The sequence below is a fragment of the Triturus cristatus genome, chromosome 11, assembly GCF_964204655.1.
Source record: "Triturus cristatus chromosome 11, aTriCri1.1, whole genome shotgun sequence".
Classification (NCBI taxonomy): domain Eukaryota; kingdom Metazoa; phylum Chordata; class Amphibia; order Caudata; family Salamandridae; genus Triturus; species Triturus cristatus.
In genome coordinates this window covers 574,458,829-574,476,152 of record NC_140594.1, presented here as the reverse complement: position 1 = coordinate 574,476,152, position 17,324 = coordinate 574,458,829, and the positions used below count along the sequence as shown (strand labels likewise).

The following is a 17,324-nucleotide window of genomic DNA, read 5'->3' as shown; positions in this document are numbered from 1 at the left end:
CATCAGTTACCATGAGCAAGCTCATGTCAGCCCTGTCCACATATGCTTTAAGTCTGTTGACATGGAGCACCCTAAGGGGGCTCCTGGGAGTGCCAAGATCTACCAAGTAGGTGACCTCTCCCTTCTTTTCAACAATTGTATGGGGGCCACTCCATTTGTCCTGGAGAGCTACTGGGGCCACAGGCTCCAATACCCACACTTTCTGGCCTGGCTGGTAAACAGTCAAGACAGCCTTTTGGTCATGCCAAGCTTTTTGGAGTTCTTGGCTTGCCTCAAGGTTTTTACTGGCCTTCTTCATGTACTCAGCCATCCTGGAGAGGAGACCAAGTACATAGTCCACTAAATCTTGTTTGGGAGGTTTGAGAGGTAACTCCCATCCCTCTTTCACCAGACATAATGGTCCTCTAACAGGGTGCCCAAACAGAAGTTCAAAAGGGCTGTAGCCAACCCCCTTCTGAGGAACCTCCCTGTATGCAAACAGAAGGCAGGGAAGTAAAAGGTCCCATTTTCGCCTAAGCTTCTCTGGGAGTCCTTTAATCATTCCCTTTAGGGTTTTGTTGAATCTCTCAACTAACCCATTGCATTGTGGGTGATAGGGAGTAGTGAATTTGTAGTTTACACCACACTCCTTCCACATTGCAGTTAGATATCCTGACATAAAGTTAGAACCTCTGTCAGAGATGACCTCCTTTGGAAAACCCACCCTGGAGAAAACTCCAATGAGGGCTCTTGCTACCACAGGAGCTGTGGTAGTCCTTAGGGGTATAGCTTCTGGATACCTGGTGGCATGATCCACTACCACCAGTATAAATCTGTGCCCAGATGCTGTTGGTGGGTCAAGGGGACCAACAATGTCAATCCCTACCCTTTCAAAGGGAACCTCCACCACAGGTAGTGGTATCAGGGGGGCCTTTGTGGTGCCACCTGTCTTGCCACTGGCTTGACAGGTGACACAGGAGCGACAAAACTCCTTTGTGTCTTCAGACATGTGTGGCCAATGAAAATGTGGTACAAGTCTGTCCCAGGTCTTGTTTTGGCCCAAGTGACCTGCCAATGGGATATCATGTGCTAGGGTCAAGAGGAACCCCCTAAACTTCTGAGGAATTACCAGCCTCCTGGTGGCTCCAGGGGTAGGATCTCTAGCCTCAGAATATAGGAGCCCCTCATCCCAATAAACCTTATGGGACCCACTAGCACTCCCAGCAGCCTCAGCAGCAGCCAGCTGTCTGAGGGGTTCAAGAGTGGAGCAGCACTGTTGCTCTTTGCTCAGATCTTCCCTGGAAGGGCCCCCTGCCCCCAAGAACTCAACCTGACCAGGCTCAAGTTCCTCTGGGGCAGTTCCTTCTACAGGCTCTGCTTCTCCTCCCTCAGGAGGGGAATCTGAGATCTGAGACAGAGGGGAAGGCCCAGCCTTAACCCTACTGCTCTTCCTCTTGGGTAGCACCTGGTCCATAGTTTCAGGATCCAGAGCTGGTTCAGCTTTATGCATTTTGGCTTGTGACCTGGTCACAGCAAATACCTCTGCAGGTATGCCCAACATCTCAGCATGAGTCCATAATTCTACTTCAGACCAGGCTGAAGTCTCTATATCAGTGCCCAACAAACATTCGACAGGGAGGTCTGCACTGACTACTACCTTTTTGAGGCCAGTTACCCCTCCCCAGGAGAAATTCACAACAGCCAGACTATGGTTGGTCCTGGTGTTGCTTGCATTGGTTACCTGGTACATTTCACCCAGGATGATCTGTGTAGGGTCCACTAGGTCCTCTGCCACCATGGTGACACTAGCACCTGTGTCCCTAAATGCCAAAGCCTGTTTGCCATTTATGATAGGCTGCTGTTTGTATTTGCCCAGATTACTGGGGCTCACTAGGAAGGACATATCAAGGTCTCCCTCACAAACTAGCATTGCCTGTGTTAGTACTCTGACTAGGCCAGAGTCCACATCCGAACCCAGGGTCAACCCTACTACACCCTTATTCTGAGTATTACCTCCACCACTTGCTGTACTAGGGGGAACAGTTGCCTTAGGGGCTGGAGTGGTGGTGGTTTGGTCTTTGGACTTTGTACAGTCAGAAGTCCAGTGCCCTTTCTGTTTACAGAATTTGCACCAGGGCTTCTTTTGGCCTTTTCCCTTTGCAGATTGTGACTCCCCACCAGATGCAGATTTTTGGGGCCCTTGTGAAGACTTCTGATCTTTAGATTTATCCCCACCCTTATCTGAGCCTTTAGGATCTTGCTTCTTAGTGTCACCAACTTGGTTCTGGTTATTCTGCCTCACCCTGGTTCTGACCCATTTGTCTGCCTTCTTTCCCAATTCTTGGGGAGAGGTCAGATCAGAGTCCACCAGGTACTGATGCAACAACTGGTTCTGGCAGTTATTAAGGATCTGTTCTCTTATTCTAAGATTATACAATCCCTTAAAATCAGTTACTCTACTACCCACCAGCCAACCTTCTAGAGCCTTGGTTGCACAATCAACAAAGTCAGTCCAATCCTGAGTCTGTGCTTTCTGGGTGTCTCTGAACTTCAACCTGTACTGTTCAGTGGTTAAGCCAAACCCATCTATCAAAGCACTCTTCAGGGCTTCATAATCATTAGCACCCTCTTCTCTAACAGTGAGGAGCTTGTCTCTCCCTTTGTCTGAAAAGAAGAGCCACAAGATTGCTGCCCACTGTTTCTGGGGGACCTGTTGAACTTTACAGGCCCTCTCCATAGCAGTTATCCATTTGTGGATATCATCCCCACTCTGGTAGGGAGGAACAACCTTGGACAGGTTCCTATGATCTGGCATGTAATCTCTGCCTCTAGGGACACTGTTGCTGCCACCAGGGGCATCTAACCCCTCCTTCTTTGAAGCTCTTTGGAGCTCGAAGGCTTCCCTATCTAAGGCCAATTGCTTGGTTCTGAGGGCAAGCCTAGCTTCCTCATACTGGAGCATCTTGAACCTTCTTTCAGAGGAGGACTCCCTGGGAAAGTTGGAGTTCCTCTGTGGAATAGATTCTCTTCCAGAGTGATATGACCTGTCAGAGTCCCTTGAGAGGGACCTAGGCCTGTCTCCCACTCTTTCAGCTCTCTTAGGGAGATTTCCTCTATTCTCTTCAGACCCTTCTGGGTCCGGCCCTTCACCCACAGAGTCCAGGTCATCTTGATTGTCATCATCAGACCCAGAGACTATGTGTGACCCACCCCCTGATGCAGACCCACTAGCTCCTAGAGCTTGTCTCAGGTCATCTGCTACTAACAGATCTATCAGGTGTTGTGATGAGGGACTCCTGCCCACCCTCAGATTGCTTTCAAAGCATAAGGCCTTCAGTTCAGTGTAGGCTATATCTTTGTACTGAGATGGGGTGGACCCACTGACTCCACCCTGGTGAGGCATACTAGTGTTGTGCAGTGTTGTACTACCTACACTAGTTGAGGCCTACTGGACCTAGCTTGAGCTGTAGCAAGGGTGTGCTTGTCCCTTCACAAACAGCTCTAAATTCAGTAGAACTTATTGATACTAGCTTGAATTTATATGTACCTTGAGTACCTTAAGTGGTTTTCAGTTAGTAATTCAAATAGAGATTTTCTGGTAAAACAATAGCAAGCTGGAATCCCACCGCTGCCCACCAATGTGAGAAGTTGGCCTGGCATATGCTGGTCACTAGTTATAGTGGCCACCTTGCACCAGTCCAATTCGACTCTTGGTAGATAGGTTTAAAGACAACCTTTTAAAGAAAGCTATCCTAGTGGTAGCTGTGGAGAGCAATGAGAAAAAAGGGGGGCGGCCTTCAGGCTAAGTCTCTGAGGAATGTAAAGCAGCTTGTTTTACCTTAAAATCTCTTGAATTACCAAATGAAAAGACACCACACAGGTATATATATCAAATATATATGTATTTATTTCTAAATATACTCTACTAATCTCTTTATGAGATTAGAGCCAGGTAAACATTCAAAAGATCAACAGTTCTCAATAAATTAAGCACAAATATGGCTGTAGCCCTAGGGGCGTACCAGACCATATACTAAAATAGTGGTTTAACAAACTCGACTTGCAATATGAAGAGGCCTAGGGCCTTGGGAATCGCTGGGGCTTCACTTCTGCAGTGTTAGCAGGTAAGTAATCAGCCCACAGGAGACGCGTGCAGTGTCTAAACACACACACGGGTTTTCAATGCGTTTCAATGGCAAATTTCGCGGTTTGTATTTTACAGTTCTAGGGCACTTCGGAGTGGACAACAAGCAAACAACTTACAGGGTAAGTACTTCGAGAGCCAATGCACACTTGGGCACCGTAATGCAAGAGTTACCTCACCCAGGGAAGCCGGGTGCATACGTGTCCTTTGGTGTCGGGTCGCGATGCTGTTTTCAATGGAGATCACTGAAGACTTGCAGCTTGCGTCGTCGAGAGAAGTGTCCGCTGGAATCCGAAGATGGATTGGAGTTGCAGAAGACCTAGAAATTGAGGGGACAGAGTTCAAAGTCACTTGCCAGTGACCAGTGGCCAGCAAGATGGATGACCACAGCTGTCGCGTCTCTTCAGGTCGCTGATGTCGTTTTGTCTCTTCGCTCACGAGGACCAGGAGGGATCGATGAAGACCAGCAGCTGGATTCGGAGGGTCCCACGACGTCTGCAGCTGTTGACGGTGTCGGCACTCGGTTTGGAGCCAACAAGCCTTGGCAACTGCAAGTCTCGTGTGGATGGAAGATTGTCGATGGAGCAGACCAGCAAGGTCTGATGGACTTACCCAGCGAGGGTAAGTGAGAGCAGGCCCAGAGCAACCAGGCGAGCCCTTGAAGGTGATGTGGAAGTCTTCTGGAGAGTCGCTAGCCAACGGGCAAGCAACCGCGAAGACGCCTTTGCAGGAAAAGTTCACCAACAGCCCACGGTCACTCGGGGCGAGGTAGGCCGCTGATCTTCGGTACTAGACCTGCTCGGGACTCGGACAACAAGTGGTCCAAAGCACAACTTCGTCGGACGTAGTTTAGGGCTTGCACTCGAAATCAGTGCACGGTTCCCTGGTATTGCTGTTCCTCGTCACTCGTGGGGTCCAGATGCCACAGCTTCGCTGGGGACTCAAAAAGGCCGTCGAGAGGTCAGGAAATCCGCTTCAGGGGACGCAGGGACTTCGGGCTCCGGCGGGAGCGGTAAAGTTTGCAACCGTAGTTCAGTAGTTTTGGTGCCTGCCAAGCAGGGGAGTCACTCCTTGACTCCAAGGGAGATCCTTCGGTCTTCTAGAGATAGTAGAAAGTTGAAGGGCCAGGATTCTTCTTCGTAGAGCGTCGTCCAGGTGTAATCTAATTTGCATTGGCAATGTGTGGTATCTTATAGTGAAAAGATGGGAGGGACTAGCTCTATGACCACTCCTCTAGGAGGGTCAGGGTAGGGGGTGGTTACACACACTTCCCTTTGTCCAGTTTCGCGCCAGAGCAGGGCAGGTAGCCCCTGAACCGGTTTGAGCTGGCATATGCACAGAGGAGCCTACTGCTCCCCCAGTGCAGGACTTCAAAGCACTCGAAGAGTGCACCCACCCAGCTCCAATACACTAAATCCTGTCTGGGAGGTGGTGACACCTCCCTGTGACAGGAAACCCTTTGTTGAGCTCCCTCCACTGCGAGTTTCGGTCAGCAGCAGGAGGGCAGCCCGGTGTCTGTGCTGGTGGCATCCATTTTGTGATGCCAGGGCTCTAGATGATTTCTACCGTGTAGTACAGTGTGTACATGTCGTCCCCTCTAGAAGGGTGGGATCCTACTCCCACACCAGTTACTGTTATGGGGGTAGGATTCCAAGTTGTTTGACACCAAACACGACATGTTTTGATGCAGTCATTCCAAAGTTAGCATTTACCGCGAGGTTATAATGCACTTAAGAGTATATGGTTTAACCGCATCCACAAACAGCAGCAGAGAATAGACTCTGCCAGCTGCAGAGGGGTCCTGCTCAGGCAGAAGCACCCCCTCACATAGTAAACCAAGCACCCTGCCCTTGGGATTGATAGGGCCTACCATAGGGGTGACTGATAGGTTTATATGTGTGTGTATGGTGAGATATAGGAACCTATACCTCAGTGAGGAGTGCTAACACTACCTCACACAGGCTGCAGTAGCAGGCCTGTGGTGTCAGATTGTGAATGCTTCCCAGGGGTGGCTTAATACATGCTGCAGCCCCTGGTAGGCCTGTGAAGTACCAATGCCCTAGGTACCTAAGGTACCATATACTAGGGGCTCATAAGGTACCACAGTATCCAATCACTAGTGCATCTAATATGCACACCAAGTTGTTTAGAGAGATCAGTTAGACTGGGGCCCTGATTAGCAGGGACCCAGCCAGACTATAGCCAGAAACCAGTGTATACATCAGAAAAAAAGGGGGGGCAACACAAGTGCAGATCCTACTCTCCTACACTGGACCCTGCAGCCCTAAGCAATTACAAGCCTATTTCTCTTCTGCCACATACCCTGTGAAAATCCTGGAACGCTTTGTTAGTAAAACATTATCTCACGATCTGGAAGCAAACCAGATTCTGGAGGAAGAGCAATTCTGGTTTGGGTCCCGGCCACGGGACAGAAACAGCTCTGCTCACTGCCATGGATGAGCTTAGAATGCGAGTAGACAATGGTCAGTCAGTTATATTGCTCTTATTAGATCTTTCTGCCGCTTTCGATACGGTCAACCATGACATCCTCTTGGCTAGGCTATCTTCAATTGGAGCCGGGGGCACTGTGGCAAAGTGACTGCGCTCCTATCTCTCTGATAGACAACAGGCAGTTTCCCACCCTCCTTTCTGCTACGAGTTCAGGTCAATTAAACAAGGTGTCCCGCAAGGGTCATCAATTAGTCCTATACTTTTCAATATTTATATGAGCCCACCGATCTAATTTAGCAAATCGCACAAGGTCTGTTTGATTAACTACACCGATGACACTCAATTAATCTTAGCACTAGAAGGAGATCAATCGATGACACTTGATACCTTCTATGATTGCATGAATGATATTACAGACTGGCTGAAAGCCAACTCTTTGAAGTTCAATGGAGACAAGACAGAGTTCCTGTGCTGTCCAGAGTCTAAGGTCCCAGTTTCGCTCCCTTCTAACTTGTGGCCAGTGTCTGCTGGTAAGGTCCCCGTACCTTCAGAGGCAGTCAGAAATCTAGGGGTAATCTTCGACAGGAAGTTTAGCTTGGACTCTCATGTCAAAAAGACGGCAGGGACCGATTTCTCCTTAATCAGAGCACTACGCAATAACAAGATTTTTCCGCTGCTTCCTATCTCATCTCAATCACTGGTGGTTCGCATTGTGATCCTAAACAGATTGGACTATTGTAATGCCCTACTGCTAGGAATTCCAGATTACCTAATCAAGCGTCTACAGAGCGCTCAAGCAGCGATAGCCAAATTGGTCCTGAATAGGCTAAGAAGATCTTCGGTATCCTTGTACCTGAAAGAATTACACAGCTATCACTGATACAAAGAATAATATTAAAGTCCCTTTGCATTGTTTTTAAATCCCACCATTGCCTTTGTCCAGTCCCCTGCAAAAGAGACTAAAATGGTACGCCCCTGGCAGGAGTCAAAGCTCCTCTTCAGCCTAGATGGCTAGTGTGGCCAGGTTTAGAAAAACCCGACAAGGAGGTCAAGCCTTCGTGATTGAACCAGCTCAGCTAAGGAAACAAATTCCATCCGATCTACTACACTTCAGCAAGGATCTCAAAATATGGCTTTCCCCTAAAAAGTTGAGCTCTTACCTAGAATTATATAACACAGTATTATATTGTTGAGTACTGGCACAATGTATGGAATTTTTCTTCCCTTCCCCTATTAATTAAAACAGCACCAGGATACCTATTAGATAGCGGTTGCGCTTCACAAGTGAAATAAAGACACAAAGAAATAGTCTACCATGAAAAATAGCTGGTTCGAGTCTCGTCAGAACCCATTCAAAAGCCAAGGGGCAAGAAAGGCTTACTGGAACTTAATAGTAGTGATTCGGCCGATCACCAATGATGTTCTGTGGCATAACCTACTATGACACTGAACAGTGAATGCCACGTACACCCTTTCAGCTCTTGAAGCTCAGGTTAGTGAGGGCAAGCAAATAAAGACTTCTCACAAGATAGTGTGGGCAGTGAAAGACTCACAGCGCAACAATTATGCATCAATCACAATAAATGCGGCCCAGACCAGTGCTTTTCTTTCAAAAAAATAAATAAAAGTTATTTATTACACCCAGAATGTATTACTAAACAAAGGAAAGTAAGTCAGACAAGGGCTTTTAATACAAGGCCAAGCGGATTACAATCACATAGGCTATGACTACGCAAGACTATAGCATAGTTTAAACTCACTACAGCATGTGCGAACAGTATTCCTGGCTCAGTAACCAGTAAAATCATTACCAACAACTAAAAAGTTCACTAAAAGCTTCATTTCATAAAGACGAAAATACCCATTCCGTTTAGCAGTAAAGAACAGTCAATGTTGGAGCTCGCTTGGTTAGTTTACCTGAAGTATAGGGCCCTTGTAACTCGAGAGAGAGGTCAGCAGACAATACAAGCGGTGCTGATGTTAGTTTACAGCAGTAGTGTGAACAGCTAGCCCCATCTCTTTCTATGGTATCAGTAGAGTATGGGGTGACTCCTTCAAAGTAGTAGCAGAGGCCTCATTGGCCCCAATGGCTAAACAAGGAGGAGCCCTGCCAGGCAGGCAGAGTCAAAAGACGCACAGTTGATGGACGGAATGCAGAACAAACCAAAACTTTCACCCCCAGTCAAGAGATCTGGGTTAAATCCATCATTATTTTGATTGCCATGCCACCCCAGTTTAGACCTGGCCATATGCAAATCAGTCTTGACCTTGTGCCTCATGGGAACAGTCCACTTCGAACTGCCAAGCCAGGTCCTACCTGGAATCGAAACAAGCATCCTAGGACCGGTTTCGGGGTTTCACCCCTCATCAGCCAGGATAGTTTGAATCCAGTGGCACAGTGAGCCTGGGACCCACTTCTGGGCATGCCAGGCGCACTTAGGGCGAGAAAGCAAAAGACACACAATTGATGGCAGGCAGAGTCAGCACAAGTAGGCTCATTCTTCTCAGAGTGTTGTAGTTTCAAGGACAGTCACGCTTTCAGGCTGTAGGCTATGCAGGAATAAGAAGCTCAGTCAGGAAAGTTATGGAGAACCCAGTAAAAACTTTCCTAAACTCAGATCAGCACAGGCTACACAAAAATGATTCAGTCTAATCTTCTGCCTTGTCCCAAGCTTCAGGCAGAGCAGCTGCACTGTTCCTGGCAGTTGTTTCCTCTGTAGGATCAGGCACTCCATCCCTCTCTCAGGAGGCCAAACAAGCTGGCAGAAAACAGGCAGCTCTTCCAACAAGATAGCACAGATTTCAGGTGAAATCCTCTCACTTTTGGGAGGCCAACTGTCATGGACACCAGCCCTGGATCCAAGTAGTTACTTGAGTACTCTGTGGAGCACTCCTTGACTCAGTCATGAAGAAACTGGAACTTGAACCAAGTGGGATGGTTTGGGACCCACTACCAAAGTCCTTTTCAGACAGGGGATGTTAATCCTATCGTTGGGGAACTAAGTTAAAGCAATTACCTCTCACAAAGTCCTTCTGTGAAGCATATGCAGTCTTTGGAGAAGAAGATGGCTCTCACAGAGTAGCCTCCAAAAAGGGGCATGCAAAACGTAAACACATTGAAGTGTGAAGATTCAGTACTTGGCTCTGGAGAAGCACACTAGGGCAAGACACGGGGGCAGGCCCCGTCTACAAGATTTACCACTTCAGAACAAAAGGGAGCCCCAAAGGTCTCCCTCTTGCTCCCTCCTTCACATAAGCCCAATGGCATTGCTCATGAAGAGCTGATCAGCAGGCCCTTGCTATCAAAGGTCACTGCTGCATTTCTACAACAACCCTGTCTGCATCCCACCACACATCAGTGTCTGAGCCTGCACCCTTTAATCTTGAATAGCAGCAATACCCTAGCGCTCTCTGAGGAGGCCAACCCATAACCTCCATCTTGTTCTATGTTTTACCAGGGGAATCCGAACTGGATCAAGCTGGGTTCTGCAACTCTTCCTCTCAATTACCATGGAGTCCTGCCACCAGTCACCATACACACATGACATGTACACAGGGATGTCAGCGTAGCATTTGGGTATTACATTCATGCAGAACCAACACCTCTCCATGTATAGGTCCCACGTCAACTACAGAGTGAGCTTGGTGCACTCCTACAAACCGCAGAGTTGGGCCCTGGGTCTCATAGCTAGCTACAAGGCCTAGGCCTCAACACGAACACAGGATTATAGACTGCAGGGCCAAAAATGTCAGGAAACCAGATGCCCTACACCTGGGTTCACTCTGTGCAGTGGTGCATGTATGTACTATCAAGCAGATGACAATCCCATCCAAACAAGTGTTGTGTTGGGGGGCCCATTTATAGTGTTATAAATCCTACCTGTATGAAAATTCAACTGCAACGTGAGCACTACAGCAATTTTACAAGCCTGTGGAATCAAGGAAAAATTGCTGGTGAACCACTATGAGGAGTGGGAAGGGGGTGTGAGAAGTTGGCCTGATAAATGATGTCACTAATTCTAGTGTACACCCTGTATCAGTCCAAACAACCCTTATGGTGATTGGTTGTACAGTCAACCTTATAGACCAGCTATCCTAGTGGTAACATGGACAAGAGCAGTCTTAGGCTAAACTCTGAATGGCTTGTGAAGCCAGCTGTTATACCATATGTAATCCCTTGAATACCAAATGAAAGGACACCCCAACAGATATATATAAAAATAGAATTTATTTATTCTAGTCAAACCCTCAGCACTCTTTATGAGATTCGAGGTAAGTACAACACAGTCTTATTTAAGCATACATTAAGTCACACAGGTAAGTAATACAGTTAGGCCCTAGGGGCCACACAAACCATATACTAAGTAAGTGGTATAAGGACCACTGTCACGAACACAGGATAGGCCTAGGCCTAGGGAATCGCTGGGGCTACACTATACTACCAAAGGTTAGGAAGTGGGAGGCCCACGGGATTCAGGTGCAGAGTGGAAACACTCACGCGTAATGCGGAAAAGTCGATAGAAATGCAAGTTATTACAAATTAGCAGTTTTAGGACACTTCTGGTATAGCTAGGAAGTCGAGACTCGGAAACTAGACCCTTGGATAGTCAATACCCTTGTGAGCACCAAAATGCTCAAGTTACCTAACCCACGGGCTGCGGGTGCATAGGTGTGAACTTGCGTCGGGTTTCGTCGTCGACTCCTATGGATGCCTGAAGGAAAGTTGCTGACAGGCAGTCAGTGAAGAGTGTCCGGTGGATCCCAAGGACGGGATCAAGAAGGAAGGAACCTGCAAGCAGAAGGGACAGAGTCTAGGTCACCAGCCAGGAGCCGGGAAGGAACCAGGAAGGAACCAGGCGATGTCGTGAAGATGCAGGTGAAGAGGTGAAGCTTGTCGCAGCAGCCACGGGTACCAGGAGGCGTCGAGGACGACCAGGACCAGGAGGTGAGCTGTCCCACGAAGGCTCTTGCTGTCGGCAGCGTCGAAGTCGAGTCAGGACCCAACAAGCCTTGGCAAGCGGAACCCACGCAGGATGGAGGACTTGCTTCTGGTGCAGACCAGGAAGGTCTGGGGTGCTTCTCTTTTACAGAGGAGCGGGTGCCAGTCCGGACCAGCAAGTTGAAAACAAAGGTTCGTCGTCGCAGAAGTCACTAGCCAACGGGCCAGCAACCGGACAACACGTCGAGCAACTCAGGTGCAGAAGGGCCCCATGCAGAACACGTGAAGTGTGGGGAGCTGATCTTTTTTGCAGATGGTGCTCGGGATGGGGGCTTCTCAATTCGCCAAGCACAGCCTCGAGGGAGCCTCGGAAGTCGCGCTAGTCAGGTACTACCCACTTTTCCCAAGTCGCCGGTCCCACGTCCCTCGTCGCCTCCACGGGTCTCAGCTTCGCTGTAGATGTGGATCTGGGTCAGAGGTGTCTGGAAGTCTCGGCGCTGGTCAGTCTCTGCAGTCGTCCCTCGTAGGATCAGTCGCAAAGCAAAGCAGCGGTCGCTGGATGGTGCCTGGTTGCCCAGGGTGGTCACTCCTTGGCCACAAGGGAGATTTCTTCAGTCTTCTTCCTGAGGTCGAATGTCGAAGGTCCAGAGTTTCTGTACAAGTTGCAGATTCAGGTTAATCTAATTTAGCAGGGCTCAGCTACCTACTGATATACTGGGCTAGTGGGCTGGGCTACCTGCAAGGTCCCTCCTATGGGTGGGACCAGGAAGGGGAGTGGTTACACCCCCTTTCCTTTGTCCAGTTTCGCGCCAGAGCTGGGGCTGGAGTGCCCCAGCGCTGGTTTGAACTGGACTATGCATGGGACACTTTTGTGTGCCCCAGGCAGTGTCTAGTTTCATTCAACCCTCCCTGCCCCAATACACTAAATCCTGTCTAGGGTGGTGCTCGCACCTCCCAAGGCAGGAAACCTATTGTCCAAGCCTCCCTCGCTGGAAGGACTCCCAGCAGCAGGAGGTCAGACTTGTGTCTGTGGCAGCAGCATCCATTTTGTGATGCTGGGGCTCTGGTTAACTTTAACCGGGTAAGTAGGTTTCAACACGTCTTCTCCCTCTAGAAGGGAGGAATAATATCCTCATTGCCAGAAATGGTATGGGGGTATTATTCCAAAGTGTTAGACACCTTACACGACATGTTTTGATAAAGCCAAACCATAGTTACCATAACCGTTTAAGATTATAAGGCACTTTAAGAGTATATGGTAGGCTATATCATAGAACAGCTATAAGGACATGGTTCCGAAAGCTGCAGACAGGCTCAGCTCATGCTAGAGCACCATCTCACATGTTACCAAGCACTCTGCCTCCAGGATTGTTAAGGCCTGCCATAGGAGTGGCTGATAGGTACACATGTGTCTATATATAAGGTAGGTATAGGAATACTACACCTAAGCAAGGAGTGATTACACGACCTTGGCCCAGCTGAGTGATCAGCCAGTTGTGTCATAATGGAAGGCCAGGCCAGGGGTGGCACAATACATGCTACAGCCCCTGGTAGGCCTAGGGTACACCTATGCCCTGGGTACCTAAGGTACACTGTACAGGGGCTAATAAGGTGATCCTATCCAATTGGGTTATGCACCTAAAGTACATAGCATAAATTTAGAGAGAGAACAGCAGGGCTGTGGGTCTGATTGGCAGGCCCACAGCCACATCCAAGTCGAAAACCAGTGAAGCAAAAGCAAAAAGTGGGGGTGAACATAGAAAGCAGACCCTACTCTCCTACAGGGGGCACATGACTCCTAATTAAAAATAAAATACCTGAATAGAGAGTCCACCATATCCTGCCCCCACCTCCAAAAGGCTCTGCTTTTACATCCTTGTCAAGCACACCAATGTATCCTAAACACCTAGCAATATAATGTTCCATATATCCTATGTTTGTAGCAAAGTAGGAGTTTATCTAATTGTTTGAGAATCCTTCTGACCCAAGTCCATGGCCTTATTGAAACATTCTGCTATATTATAGGATAAAATCAGGAAATCTGTGGATTCTCAAAGTAGCTGGAGTCAGCCTTACTTTGTAGTACTGGCAGTGCACCAGAAGCAGGACATTAGTAGAATGAGTAAACATTTTAACCTACTTCTCATATGCTCATTCTCAGATTTCCACTTGAGAGGAAGTCTCATTTAACTTTAACATTTTCCTTAAGCCCTTTTTTAGTATTTCTTGAGGCAGACCTACTCAAAAGCACTTAAATATACAGAGTTTTGGTACTTTACTAAGAATTTACAGACTTCAAACTGGTTTTCCTTTTCCAAATCAAAATGCAGATTCTCAATTCATTTCCCTTCACTCCATTCCTTCGGTCCCAATCTTATCAAAAAGCATCCAGTGATCATTTTCTTTTATGTTGAAAGATCTAGAAAAACTTTAATGTGGTTTAATTCTGTTGCTAATATAATGCTGCGGATAGATCAAGAAGTAAATTGTAACATATATACACGCCAAAAAACAAAGGAGGTGGGCAAAAGGTTTCTGGACCGATCCCTGGTCTTTGCCAGGAGAATTACTGTGATGCACTGGTGCTCCCCAGAGTGCTCTCTTCACAGTAGGTGGAAGAAGCTGGAGAAATGGTCAAGAGCCCAGGGATCATATCTGCAAATTTAGGAATGCAGAGAGAAGCTTAGGAAGTCCATGGCAGATCAATGGATGGACTTAGTTGTTGCCTTTACAGACAATGGGGATTAGGCCTTTGGAGGTATCAGACCATCTAGAATAACCATGTGGGGGACTTCCTTTTTTTCTCGATGTTAAATGAACATTGTCGCTTGATTTGTATGGCTGCGATGAATGCAACATTAAACTACTTTACATGCATGGAACTCAGATAACAGGGAGCACAAGACTGGACATTTTGTTTTTACAGTTGATATTTTTGTATAGCTGAATAAGAATCATTTTGAATCATTGGGATTGCTGACAGATATGGCCACAGGAAGAGGCTATAGAAGATAGTTGTATACAAGTCCGTCTGCATGCATGTTAAATTATAGCTCAAGTTTCTTATTTCACTAAAAGAAATATGGAAATAATGGTAATAGATGCAAAATTCAATAAAACTGTTAAAAAAAATTAAGTAAATTGTAACATATTGCAAACACAGCCGTGCTCCTGGAGTCTGACCGAGCGAGTACGATGCAGCCGTATGCTGACGGACTCGGGTCGCTTGGACTCCCATTGAAGTCAATGGGAGCCGGTCATACGACGCGTACACGGGCTGCCATTGACTGAATGGGTACGCTACGAACAAGGGCACCCCCTGTAGTGTGTATGCGTTGGTGCCATCCGCACCGTACATGCATGTGTAGGGGGGCCCCTTGGGTCCCCCCCGTTATCAACTCGTAAGGCTACGGGTGAAGGGGGTCCGGCGCAGACCCCCGAAGACCGCTTCCCGGAGCGTTTAGGTGTCAGAGGCTACGACTCTATCTGGCTGTCCGAATCGTGCATCGTACTGGCTCGGTCGTAAATCGCCTCCATTGCACGGCACGGTTTGCTTACGGACGAGACATACAGAGCGGTTCGGACCCGGAAACGATTCGGTCGGCGAATTTTGCTCTGCTCGCATCGTACTTGCTCGCTCGTACACCTGTACGAGTCAGCGGGAAAACACGCATACGGCTCATACTTTTTCCAGCCGGATCACGTTCGGAGCTCTTCCGAGCGAGATCGGAATCGGCCCCTTAGTGATGATGGAAGATGAGTCAAACTGTATTTATCATTATTCATAGTAAACACTACATATGGAAAATAGATATTTGTTTGCGGTTTTGAAAGAAATCAGATTCAGGAAATAATTTTCTAGGCTTCACATTGGTTGAAATCCTAATTCATGAGAACAATGTCAATGTCATGAATTAGGAAAAAGAGATCATTAGAACGATTTGATTTATTTTCCCCATGGGTTTATGAAAACAATGCTTTAAGTGCCTTCGGAAGTTATATCCATCTAACATTAGTGTTTTCCAATCTCCTTATTCTTGAGTATTTCACCATGCTGCCAACTTGGAAGCTGTAATTTAAAGATACAGCATAATTCCGATAACCCATGGATTTCCAATGTAGAAAACCTTTATAAAACACATTTAAGCGTAACAAGTGTCTACAGATAAACCCACCAAATAGATTGCTCTTTAGATGCATGCTGTTCGTTGTTCACTATAATAAAATATTCACAATGGGTTGCACTTTTAAGTGACTTAAGTCTTTGCCCTTGATAAACTATTCTTAACCTTTTGACATCAGCGGACTACCAGTGAATCACTGCTGGAAGCCAGGGATAAGCAACTTCTATGATTTGAGTCTCAAAACGATACACCAAAATAGAGAAAGAAATTTTCTGTTAGCAGGAGATTACCGTTCAAGCAATTTCTGTGAGTTAAGCTTCAAAACAATACACAAACCTAGAAAAGTAAGTGCAAATCACAGACAAATTATTGAATATTTTACTTAATTCCCAAACAAAAATATATGCAAAAAATGTTATTAGGCTAGTTGAAGCTTTTCAATTTTTAGATAGACTCTAGCATATCTTTTTAGTGCATGTTTCTTTTTCTCTGCACATACCCGTGCTGCTTTAAATGAGGCATGCATAAATCAATACTAGATTCCAGTACTGAACTTGTTCTTCTCCCATGATTCACAATGAGGATACCAACTAAATTTTTTGCTTCTAAATTAAAATTTGATCACATTTAAAGAGGTTTTTAAATGTTTATATACTTTATGAATCTTCTAATATTATTTAACTTTATAAATAGTCGTGGGCCTCTGTATAGACATTGCTGACCCCCATGGGTCCTCGGATCAAAGGTTAAAAATCACTGCCATGCAAACATTTTAATCAAAAAATCCGGCCAATGAAGTTAACAAATCATGATGACTGCTTATCCATTATGTTAGCACTTACGGAAGTTCAGAATTATTCTTAGATTATGTATTTCATGGTATTGCATCTCAAATGATATACTCACCTGTCCACACCAGTAGCATCTGCATGCAGTGCACTGTGCCAGTCTACTGGAAGAAACTCCACCCGTCCAATTTTCTTTTCATCCTGAGCTTTCTTGAAGTGAGTATGAACGAGATTTAAAGAAATAAACCGGAAATCCTTCACTGAAAGAAAAAGCAATTATTCTAAGCAAAGGCCTAAAATTCAAAATAAATACGTTTGATCTCTTATTTTTATCTGGTTTCTCCTGGCAACTCCGTACTAAGATATATTAGCTAGAATAATTCTTGAAATCTGAAAATGTTCTTATACAATATTTATATTGCAACTGATCGCTGATTTACCAGTCCTTTATTCAGCATGCTTCATGTGACATTATTTTGGTTGTGCACCGCCCGTCTAGGAGCCAACCGTCTGTTGTAAGTTCTATAAATTTCTCTCTAGTTCATCCCATCTCTCGATTGGAAACCTAAAGAAAAGAACTACACAGGGCCATCTGGCTCTTAAAAGGAGTCATACTGTAGGTGCCTTACAAAGAATGGGGTGATGCCTGCAGGGGCGGGGCAGAAGACTGTCATTGATAACATGGGAACAATGAAAGGCTTGTGCAGATAACAGAGGTTTAATATTGTAGCTGTTAACTATTTTAGAAAATCAATGGAAGTAGAAATGATGAAAGCAGTGTCCAGCAGGATGGTGATATAAATAGCTTACATAGGACTTATTGACAAGGTGCACCCATACATTTCTTAACAAATAATGATGTTCAATTCTGAACTTTATAAAGAAAGAAAGTGCGCAGG

General features: G+C 46.4%; 1 protein-coding gene across 3 annotated transcripts in view; it reads right to left on the bottom strand.

Annotated features, from left to right (window-relative positions):
- Window positions 1-17,324, bottom strand: part of DDHD2 (DDHD domain containing 2) — a 539,107-nt gene that overhangs the window by 310,166 nt on the left and 211,617 nt on the right. For all 3 annotated transcript variants that reach the window (XM_085633751.1, XM_085633749.1, XM_085633750.1), the window contains exon 7: window positions 16,544-16,685. In XM_085633751.1, the coding sequence (XP_085489877.1) occupies window positions 16,544-16,685 (142 nt within the window). The remainder of the gene's footprint in view (window positions 1-16,543; window positions 16,686-17,324) is intronic.